The following is an 11,638-nucleotide window of genomic DNA, read 5'->3' as shown; positions in this document are numbered from 1 at the left end:
CCACATGTCGCGTCCTTTATGGAAAACAAGTCAGCTAAAGGAAAGTCGTTCAGCACTCAAAGTGTGTCCTGCAGGTCTTGTAAAACACTGTCCTGTCCACATTCTCATGCCTCCCCTGCTTGTTCTGCTTCAACGCTCACCATTTCACCCTCCACCTCAACCTCCACCTGAGAGTTCACCACCTGCTGCCCATCCACTTCAGTTGTGGTCACATGCACCACCTGGATTTGCACCCCGGCCTGCTTTAATCTTTCCACGTCCTCCTCACACATCTCCGTCACCCCTCCGTCCTCCACCAACATTGTCGTAGTCTCCTCCATCTCCATCACGTCCACGGGCTCCACTGTGACGTGTTCCACCTGGATCCCGTCATCCAGCAGGACAGCTTCCGTCCCTTCTATGCTCTGGGTTGCGATGGCGAGTGCGGCGACAGAGTCGGTGATGACTACTTCTTCTATTGATTTGTCGTCCTCAATGGAGTGCATGTGTTTGAGGTGGGTCTTTAGTTCTTTGGGGTGGGTAAACCACAGGTCACACATGGTGCAGTGGTTTGGCTTGTCGCCTGTGTGGCTCACAAGATGGTCCTTGAACTCGTCCCATCTATTGAATACACTACTGCAGACCTGATGATGGAGAAAAAAAGTCATTAGATGTCTTGATTTGTCAAACAAGTAAAACAACATTTTTTAACTAATAATTGTATAATTATAACTGTTTTAAGCTCTGAGGCAAATGAGACTGTAAAAAATAAATAAATCACCTGTCAAGCACAACGGCCAGGTGGACCAAGTTTATTAATAACATTGATAGTCAGATATAGGGCTGGGCAATATAATTTAAATATGATATTTGTATTGTGATAGGAGAATAGATATTATCTTACATTTGGATATGTCTTATCATTATCGTTTCTGTTTCATAACAGTAATGTGATGTCAAGTTTTGAACATACCAGAGCTCTAGCTGTTTATATATAATTTGCCTTGCCCATTTAGTCATTACATTTACATTACTGATGATATATTTAAAAAAATCTCATTGTGAAAATATTTAGTAGAAACAGCAAGAGTATATGGAAAATGGAAAGTACTTATACACTCTTGACGACTCCTCAAAACTCTTTACATACATGTCACGATTATACAGAGCAATGTGCCACTTTTGCTCAGGGAAGCTAACATTCTCACACATTCATACCTCAGGAGCAACTAGGGGTAAATATCTTGGTAAAAGATAAATCAACGTGTTGATCGTACTGGGCTGGGATCGAACTCACAACCTACAATATCATCTCAATATAACTAATATCGCTATTGTTGTTTTTGTAAAAAAAAAAAGGCATGACATTTACGTTTATCAATTCCCCCTTAATTCAGTGCATGACAAAACTGTGCCAACTTCATTACACCAATTATGAGTTTATCATATCACAGAATGTCTGGGTGTTATGTATTTGTGAAGTAAATAAATAAATACATACAAGGCGAAAGAAGCAGGACATTTTTGACTATAGACGCCGCACTGGCAGGTCAGCACTTGATGGCCTCGATACTGAACAAACTGTACCTGGCATTCGTAGAGTTTCTTGCGTCCCTTCTTGGCTCCGGCCCCATCCTGACAGGCTGCCATATGGCACTTCAGTGTGCTGTTCCTTGCAAATCGCTCATGGCAAGCTGGACACTCGTAAGGTTTTTCACCTACAGATAGGACATATAAAGCCAAACATGTATGTCAATGCTTGATGTATAAAACATTAACAATGCATTATTATAGATTGTACTCACTTAAATTTGAACTGAACATAACCAGCTTTATTTCCATTCTTACCAGTGTGCTTCCGCAAGTGCTCCTTAAAGTGGCCGAAGTGGTCAAAGTGCTTTTTACAGTATTCACAAACATGTACTTTCTTCTGGGGTTTCTGGTTTTGAGACAGCTCTTCTGCTTCAAAATGAAACGTGTTGATGTGCTGCTTCAAGGCGCCTTCTCGCGTGTAGGCTTTCCCGCAGTGGTCGCACACGTGGGTTTTTTCCAGCGAGCCCAGGTGTGTTTTCAAGTGCTGTTTCAGGTGGTAGTATAACTTGAAGCTTCGATCACACTTGTTGCAGCGAAACATGTTGTCCACTTGGGAAATCTGGACTTCTACGACCTCGACATTCTCCAACACTTTTGAGGCAGTCACTGTTTCCTCCTGATACACAACCTCCTGCCAAGCACAAACATAGAGAAGGTAGGGTTCATCCTTTCAAATCTAATACCATCTTACTGTCTTTACATAGTTTAACAGTTAATGTACCATAAGAACATGAAACTCAGCTTATATTAAGGTCTGTACAATTAAAAATCAACAAACCTCCTCTATTCCTCCCTTCCTAATGATATGTAGCGCAGGTTCCCCTTGTTGATACTTGCTGGTTATGTCAGCCAGAAGGGCCAAAGCAGAGTCATCTGAAGCCTGAGCATTCCTCGCTGCATCCACCACCTCCTCCAGTCCAGTCTCCTCCACTTCGATGGCCCCTTCCCCTATTACCTCAATCTCCATCTGGAGAACAGACAGCATTCAGTCATTACAGCCCAATGCATGGACACAGTAAGGGCCACTTGTGTTTACTTCATACAATAAATAGATGTACCAACAAGAACACATCTTAGTGGTGGAAAATTGCATTGATATTTCAGCTGATCTTATTGTCCACTGTTTTGCAAGGAATGACATCTCCATGAGTGTGACCACCACAAAGTTACTGACCTGTTCCCCTTCCACTGAAGGGAGGGTTTCTGTAATCACATTGGATGTCTCAGCTATTTTCCTCTTTTTGCCTTTGCTCTTTGCCGTCAGCGATGGATTTTCATGTATCCTACAGAAGCAGAGAAGCTCTTGTTGAGAGGTAACAATGTTTATACAAAGAAGGCCTGAGAACAATTATTTTCTAGCTCCTCAAATCTTTCACTACTGAATTTGTGAATTAAATATTTTGAATTCTAATAGTGACAATAATGCAAGCCTTATCTGTAGTGATAGGTAAAATGTTTGCATGTGGGACTCACTTATTGTTGAGCGCTTTGATGGCCTCCTGCATCTGGAGGTATTCTGCAGCCTTCCAGACGTCAAAGGCATCCTCCTCTCCAACTACAACTAATGTTGCTGTGTAAGTGAACTCCATCAGTTGGCGAAAGGCTGTGTTACTCACTCCTGTCAGAGCAAGACACAGCAGGACTCGTGAGTTAAAGCTGTTATGTATAACATACTAACAAACACACTAACATATATTGGACTACTTTTATTTGATTAAAACACATAATACCTTCTATCTCCACCAGTGGCTCTTGGGTAAAATCCTGAAAGAACTTATGGAAAAACTGACTGCATGCTGCCAACACTGCTTTGTGGGCTCTGAACTGATGTCCTGCAAGAGACAAGAGACATGCATATATAATACATTGCTCAGGATTTAATCATAAAGATGAACTGCTATATACAGTATATATGCCTACTTACCATCCACAATCAAGGTAATGTCCGTGAACTGGTCTAGCTGCCGTTGTTCATTAAGTTTGTCCATCATGACTTTGTAATGCGCTGGGTACTCATCGCCCTCCAGCTCCACCTCCACCTCCGCCGCCATTATTGACCTTATCCTTTTCTATGCAGAATGGAGGAAGATGGACATACAATTATTAACACAGCTATAAGCTAAATCTCACACACCTCACAATGTACTTTGATTGAACTGGCTTCCTAGATCCATTTTTCATAATTGTTTTCAATTCAAAAAGGACAAAAGACAAGAGATTTAAGCATTTTAAAAACAGATAAGATCACATTTGGTGTAATTAAATGATGATAAACAAACCCTAAAATAAATTGTATTTAATATTTAGGGCTGCATTTTCTGGCTCCATAACTTAGTTTTCATTCATGGGTTTTACATCATGATCAAACCTCCAATAAATAGCCAACATAAACAAAATAGTGTGTCATGACCTCATTGAGACTGACATGAGATCTGAGTGTGTAACCTCTGATTAACCACTGCACTGCAGTCAATTGAACCCCACATTGTTCAAATATAACAGTTAGAAAAGTTCTGCCCCTTCATTCATATTCCCACATTGCACTTGCACAACCCCACATCTCTTATCTTACTCAGTTTGTTTCTACCTTACATTGCAGGCAACAAGGAACCGACCTGACATGTCTCTTTACAGGTCATTTTATAATAATAACAAAGTCACGAGTTTTGTAAGTCTGAATACCATCAAACACTGAAGGAGACAACACAAAAACACATAGGGATTTGAGAAGAAGCTTGTGAGCAATCAGTGACGCACATGTGTTAAAAGCTCTGCAAGTTTGTCAACATTTCGAAAAAAAAGAAAAAGATAACATAACATGTAAAATTAACGCATTTAACATTTTGGTCAAGGCATCGCTGAATTGTCTGTTTTAGAGCGCAGTTGACAGAGGGGAAATCATCTGAAGTTCAAAGCTTAATAAAGACTCTACATGGCAACAATATTGCACAGAGAAAGTCAAAGTATGGGCCCATTAGAACCACATCACAAGCTGGTATAACGTTACGCCAGCCGATAACTGATAATTACCTTGTGAAATAAAACAAGTAGCCCCTGCCTAATTTTAAGAGCTAACCCTAACCCTTTCCTGTCACACAAGAAGACGGGCACATATTTCAACCAACAACCCCACACATGGGTGTTCATTTGGCTAACAACTTTGCTAGTTCAGCTCGACATTAGCTTAACTTGCTAACATACACTCCTATCCCACAGAAGAACAAAAAAAAGAATTTACCAAACTCGAGATATAGACAACCAAAGCCCAGCACTCCAGGCCTGGATAGCCCCGTGTACTCGTTTAGATACCGGAACATGAAGGATATAAACATGGTACAAGCCCAGAGTGTCGCAGGTAACGGGCCTCTTAGCACACTCGCCATTTCGCGTTTGACAATCAACATTACGTCATCAAACCGCGCATTAAAATACACTTTTCCCGGACAGATTTCTTAATTATAACCTCCGTGGAACAAAATGCACATTACAAACCAGCGATATGCATACCTGCAGTATGGTTACGCTGCTTCAGAAAGTTGTTTTGCGATAATATTTCCCTTGACTCATGTAGCGCTGTTCTTCTCTCGTTGCTCCAAAAAGGGCGGACGTTCTTCAACCGTAGAGCCTCGGATTCCCAGAAGCCATTGCGAATTCAAAGACGCGGAAAAGCGTTGCTTAGTGACGGCGGTGAGTGACGACCTTTATACAGTCTATGGTGACGACTCTAGCTTTTCTTCTTTATCAACGTTTAGCAAACTAACTACCAAATAATGCAAGTGTATTCAGGTGTATTAAATGGCACATGTATCATCTACTGATTCAATAGTGAGAAGAATGACAATGCTTAAAAAATAACCCCACAATGACCTTAAATGTTAGAGCCTGTTACAGAAAGACTAGATTAATGTATATTGCAATGTATGACACAGTTTATGTATCAGTGTTACTGTATAAGCAGGGTCAAATCTGCATTGAGATGTTTACTTGAGACCAAACCATGTTATAAGAAAAAAAAAATGTATAATATTCACTTCTGTCATATTGTGCAGCTTGCACTTTTATTTTGTCCATTCCCTGCACTTTTCACCACAATAGCTTGCATTAACACATGTTTAAAAACATTGTATTTATTGTTTAACACTACATTTGTTGGCCTAGTTTAAAACTGACTTTAGCAATCTTATAGCATGACCTTCATCTGCAGAGAGACAACTAACCTGCAAGATTGGACTGGCTGTTTACAGCTATTTTATATACTGTAACTGCAGATGAACTGTCCCCTTTAATGCATGTGTCTCCAGAATATTTTGGTAGATCAACTGAAGCTATGCATTAGGGAACATTTGAATATATTTTTTTAAGGAAGCTGCTGTCTTTTGTCATTCTTTGGCCCTCCCAAATCCCTGATGTATGATGTTCATACAAATATTTTACCTACTTGCTTGCTCAGCTTACTATACTTTTTATTTTACCCTGAACTATATTATTTGTATACATGAGCTCCCATTTTCAGTACACTCAATACATACTAATATTGTCCTGCTTCTACTGTCCGTGTACCAAACTGAAGGATACTTTACTCCAGAATGCTTTAATCACGCACTTGTGTATATTGTCTGGCTGTGTTCCTTGTGGACCCTTCCCACAACTGACTAGAGTCCCACCCCCTGTCCTTTTCACGTCCCCCTCTCTGTGCTGTTAGTGAAAAATAGAATTGCACAATGTTCTTCTATGTTCATGAAGACTCATGAACTCTTTAATATAAATAACACAATGTAAAACCAGTTCATTCACAATGCAAATACATGCATTATCTACACGGCTGCCATATCTTAACCAGCAGTATGAGAGGCAACTCTTCTCGAAATACTATCCTCTTGAAGGAATTTGTCAAACTGCCAGTTGTTGCAAAATATTCTACACTGAATAACTCTTTGTACACTGTCAAAAAGGATTTTTATGCACTGTGACTTTTTTAACTCAAGAAAAGTGTTTGCATCAGCAGGCAGCTGGGGCTGAACTTTGTCCTACCCCCAGATAGGAAAACAACAGGCAGGGTATAAAAGGGGGGAGAAGTGGAGGAAGAGACTTGTTTTGTTCAGGGAGTTGCAGCAACGCAGAACCGAGCAGAGAGAAGGGAACTTTTTAAACTAAGGGTAAGTGACCAAAGTCATTACATTTCATTTACAGCTGTGATTATTAAATGGATATATGAGACAGGACCTATTATTATTGCAAAAATATCGTTTATAAATGTTCTTATTTTGAATGCAGTGTCAATGTATCCTACTTATACCAGCCACAGAACCATATCCTACTTTATGTTATATTTCATGTAATGCATGTTGTAATACTTTGTAGAAATGTTAAGCTTTATGCTTTCAACACTCAAGCATTATTCCTGCTTGTGTGCTGGTTCGTTCTATTTAGCCATACAAACTCTGCTATAGTTATTTAGTTATATACAGTCATTTTAGAATTATCGTTGGAGGATTTGGAGAATGTAAAATAGATAACCTTTAGTGAACTTTTGTACAATCCTATCACAAACAAAGATTGACCAATCTCTGATGTCCCACCCCCCCTTTTCCCTTATTTCAACATTTCCCTAACTCCTCCCCCCATCTCCTCACAACTATCCCCTTTCTCTGTGCTCAGCAGATTTGGGAGGCACCACAGGGATGAGGGTGTGCCTCAGTCTGCTCATCACTCTCTGCCTGCTCCATGGGGGCGGAGCAGAGAGCGATGGGGGAGGGCCTCGCTGTCAGCTGCCTCCAGCCTGGAAGATAGGGGAGCAGGGGCCAATGCAGGGGGCGATGGGCCACGTGACGGTGGTGGCTCTTTTACAGGCCAGCTGATTATTCTGCTTGGTGCAGGCTTCCAGGTATGCACCCACTGTGTGTTAACCAATTTGTACCTCAACCTGTTGTTATGCACTTCTGTCTTTCAAGAAAAAAAAACAGTTTGCATTTCATCGCAACTAGAGCCCTAAATGTGACAAAGCATGACATTCACACACTATGTGGTTATTCATTAAGTGTTTCTTTAATGTTATTAGATATTTAACATCCACAATTAAATGTTATGGCTCATTTTGAAAAGCTTGCCAAGTTGGCAGCAAGGTACAGCTGGCCCAGACTAGTCTTTCTTATGCAACTATGAAAAAGATAACTATCAAAGAAGTGTATCATGTTCATGCTTGTTTGTTATAAGCAAAGTATCTAGGTGAGCTTGATTAACACATTCATTCTAAACTACGATTTATCTCATCTGAGCAGAATGGACGGCCTGCGCCAGAAGCTGGAGAGTCAGGGTCTGAAGGACGTTGTGTACATGGTGGTTAACCAACAGGGGGAGCAAGCACAGCGCCTGCACACCATGCTGGAGCAGAGACTGTCAGAGAACATCACACTCTACAAGCAGGTTGAGCAACAGCCTGATGTCTGGAAGGAACTGGGCGGGGAGAAGGACGACTTTCTCATTTATGACAGGTTTGTTACCTGGTTAGTTCATTCAAAATCCACAAAGGAAATCAATTCTGTTTCTTACCATGTCTTTTTCTATCCTTTATCCATCAGGTGTGGCCGTCTCACCCACCACATTTCTCTTCCATACTCCATCATCGGACAAGGACATGTTGATAGTGCGATCAAAGACACCTACTGCAAACGCATATGTGGCGACTGCAGATATGAGGTATTAACCAAACATAAGTGCAAGAATACAATAAAACAAACAACACATTATACAAGTCCTCAATAAGCATGTTGGAACACATTCAATCAAAGATATGAACATTTACTGAAATCCCTTTGGATCTATTTTCTCTTCTCCCTACCTCTCCACAGAGCACTGAGGCAGCAGAGGAGTGCAAGGGGAATGCAGACACACAGCCTGACACTGCCCCAGCCGTAGAGGGAGACACTGGGCATGCTCACCATCATGGACATCACCATGGCCATGCTCACAGCCATGGTCAACACCATGGAAACCATGATGGAGCTGATCAGCAAGGTGTTAGACAACAGGGGCATCAGCAACTTGGTGGGGATTCACAAAGGCAAGATCAGTTAGATGTAGGCCAGCAAGCAGTGAATGAGCAGCAGATGGCACAGCAGGCACATGTGGCCTTTGTCAGGCCCTGAGTAGCAGAGAAGGCTGGGTGAAAGTCAAAGCACAGCTGACAGTGGACAGCAGGCTCTGACAATGAAGCCTCTCCTAAGGCCAGCTGATGCTGACACTGACGCAGGCTGTTTGGTGAAACAGGAAGTGAGCAGCCAGTCAGTCTGTGACACTGTGACGAGGCGTTGCCCGCCTCCTGACAGTGACACGGACTGATAGGCGATGCAGTCAATGTTAGGGAGACCTGACAGTGACGCCCGCCTCCTGCTGACTGACAGCAGCCTCAGCCAACCCAATGAGCCTGACCCCCAGGTGTGAGCTGAGGATGAGAGCAGCTGTAGGCTGCCTCGGAAATCAGCCTCATTTTGAAACCAGCTAGAAACACCGGGGCCAAGCGCTCTCTTTACCAACAAGTATTACCCTGGGAGAGGAACGAGCAATCCCTCATAGAATGCATTTGGGATAGATAAACATGAGTCCAACATTACACTGAAGAAGGATAATATAAATTACAATTGGCAATAAATATGCAAATAATTTGGTTTTGCATTAAGAATATAATGTTTCACCTGCCACTGCATGTCTGTAGGTGGGTTGCTCTCGTCCTTTTCCAGGATATTGCGGTTTTCATGTTTATAAACGGCCTTCTCCATTTTGCTCTCTCCTTCCGTTATGAAACCAGGCGCATAAACTATGCTCTAGTGGTGTCTGTATGAAGTCAGGCAGGAGAGGGAGGAGAAGGTAGTTCAGGGACATGATAAACCCTTTGAACATTTTAAAGTTCAGAATCTAAATATGTTTGACAACCCAGAAGAAATTGATATAATCTGCAAATTCTAAAAAAGGCAATTGACATCACATTCTGCAAATTAGGTAATCACCAAGAATCAGTAAAAAGATTGTAGTTTACGCCACATTTATCCTTAAAAAAACATTTTGAACCAAGTCTAAAAAGTCAACTATTAATCATTGTTCTTGAGCAAATACCTCAGCAGTAATTACCATGAATGCTTTTCTTTTTGTATGCAAGCCTTACACTATATATCAGCTGTGGCTTTTTACCACAAAATGCAAAATGTTTTTAGATGGCTTCCCTGTATATGTTTCCCCGCATTTTCTAGACTTGCTAAGTAGGCTACTGTAGGTTGCAAATAGCGCACATTAAAAAAGAAAAAAACAAGACTATTGTTTAGAAAAGGGTAGAGGGAAAATGAGAGTGAAGCAATGACTGTTGGAATACACTCTGTACTTAATGATGGTTTTTTTGGGAAGATAAGAGTAACCTTGAAAACTTGATGCTTGCACGGAGAACTGTATTATGTTAAGGCTGTCAAGCATGGAAACTGAGCGCTGAATAAAGATTGTTGAGTTACTGTTAGAGCGTGTGTGTCTGTTCTTGTCAAAGATAAACATAATAGTCAGCAGTGAAGGTATACATTTAACAGACAGACTTTAAAATGTGCTGTGTAAGACATAAGGTCTGGGGGGAGTGCCTCTGGGTGGTATTTGACAACTATCCTGCACATGTCTGAGGAGCATGGACGCATGTGACTTCAACAAAGCAGAGAGATCATATTACCTGCAATACTTGTACAATCATGATCTACATAAGAGCATGCCATTTAACACTAATAAACAGATCTTAAGTCTTTGTCCCCCTTATTGTTTTTAAGTAGATTAAATTATTTTCATGAATACATTATTAAGATTTACATAAAGATTGCTTTTAAACTGTCTTTTATAGTGTTTGTCAGCAGATGGCGATGAAGGTCTGCACAATAAACCAGCTGAGAGTTTAAAGAGCAAATGGGCTCATATACTGTGGGTTTACCAACTTCTTTGAAAACTCCACCAAGAGGGCTTTTAACACAAGTATACTTTGAGTTTAAAGCATTTACTTAAGTTACATTAATTTTAATTGACTGTTCTAGATTGTTAATATTGGCTTTATGTCTCCATTTTCCTCTGTAAACATGTGCAAACAAATGCTATTGACTTTCTGGTGGTTCAAGGTATCCTGATTTGTACATGCACGCTTATGTCACATGTCTGGTGCAGCACAAGTAGTCCACAGGAGAAGAGAGTGGGCTCATCATTTCAGAAAATGCTTTCAGTTAAGTGGAAGTTATTTCAAATGGAAAATGAAAGACAAAATCCAGTTTGCCAGATGTGGTCTTATATTTAGTTCCTTAACTGTGTATCTTGTATGTGACATGTATGCATGCACTAATTGTAGATTGCTGATGCATTTTTAGTTTTGATGATATCATCCAAAGTATATAGCAGTGGAAAACACAAGATCTTTTTCTTTTCAAATTAAACAGTCCAATTGGTTTGTTGTTGTGGTATTATTTGTTTGTGTTTTTTTTACTAATGTGCCACCTACAAGAGAAGCATCTTAACCTCATTTTGCAACACTAATATAATGGTATCAACATACAGCTTGCAGCCTGTGAACATGTCTTCAGGTCTCAAGGTGCAACACCCTGTCCTCTGTGTAATGCATCTGAATTGCCTGTCTGACTGTGTGTCTGAAAAGGTCAACAAGCATCCGGAGGTAATAAATGAAGCCGAGGTGGACTAACTGTGTGGGCGTAATTGGGCTGAAGATCCAATACAGGGGAACAGTGACTTATGGGTAATTACCTGCAATGTCCTGAGACGAAGAGCTGTGAGTGTCTGTCTCTCTGATTCAATCAGCCCCACACAGAGCAGGGCAATACTCAGCCTCTGTCTTAATTGTCCAATATGCTTTCCTCCGATGCACAACTGTTTCTGCAGCCATTTCCTCTCCACTTACTCCAGCAGCAGGCAGAGAGAGAAAGATAGGGAGAGAGAGAGAATCACACATTTATGGACTCACTCACACAGTGGCCCTGTGTTGCTCACAAACAAGTACACATTGTCCACCCTACCATCACCGCACATGCATGCATAAAACGCT

The 11,638-nt window shown here is 41.0% G+C and overlaps 2 protein-coding genes across 5 annotated transcripts; one reads left to right on the top strand and one right to left on the bottom strand.

Moving 5' to 3' along the window:
• Positions 1–6: 6 nt before the first annotated feature.
• znf131 (zinc finger protein 131) lies at positions 7–5,193 on the bottom strand. 4 transcript variants are annotated; one of them, XM_010768671.1, is made up of 9 exons: positions 5,080–5,193; positions 3,497–3,641; positions 3,303–3,404; positions 3,046–3,190; positions 2,747–2,855; positions 2,351–2,539; positions 1,828–2,203; positions 1,567–1,697; positions 7–623 (listed from the first exon to the last, which is right to left on the bottom strand). In XM_010768671.1, exons 2-9 carry the CDS (start codon positions 3,621–3,623, stop codon positions 105–107), a joined length of 1,698 nt encoding a protein of 565 aa, XP_010766973.1. In that variant the 5' UTR covers positions 3,624–3,641; positions 5,080–5,193; the 3' UTR covers positions 7–104. The 4 variants fall into 4 exon arrangements, with proteins under 4 accessions (XP_010766973.1, XP_010766975.1, XP_010766974.1 ...); XM_010768673.1 differs by having other exon boundaries at positions 3,497–3,636; XM_010768672.1 differs by lacking the exon at positions 5,080–5,193 and adding an exon at positions 4,811–4,948.
• Positions 5,194–6,619: 1,426 nt separating this feature from the next.
• selenop (selenoprotein P) lies at positions 6,620–10,072 on the top strand. The gene is given in 5 exon segments (XM_010768670.1): positions 6,620–6,728; positions 7,234–7,456; positions 7,851–8,063; positions 8,151–8,268; positions 8,421–10,072. Coding segments are annotated over 4 exon segments (831 nt in total). The 5' UTR covers positions 6,620–6,728; positions 7,234–7,253; the 3' UTR covers positions 8,718–10,072.
• Positions 10,073–11,638: the final 1,566 nt, after the last annotated feature.

The sequence above is a fragment of the Notothenia coriiceps genome, unplaced genomic scaffold (genome assembly GCF_000735185.1).
Source record: "Notothenia coriiceps isolate Sejong01 unplaced genomic scaffold, NC01 NC01_scaffold00005927, whole genome shotgun sequence".
NCBI classification, from domain to species: domain Eukaryota; kingdom Metazoa; phylum Chordata; class Actinopteri; order Perciformes; family Nototheniidae; genus Notothenia; species Notothenia coriiceps.
This window is presented reverse-complemented; position numbering and strand designations above follow the sequence as displayed.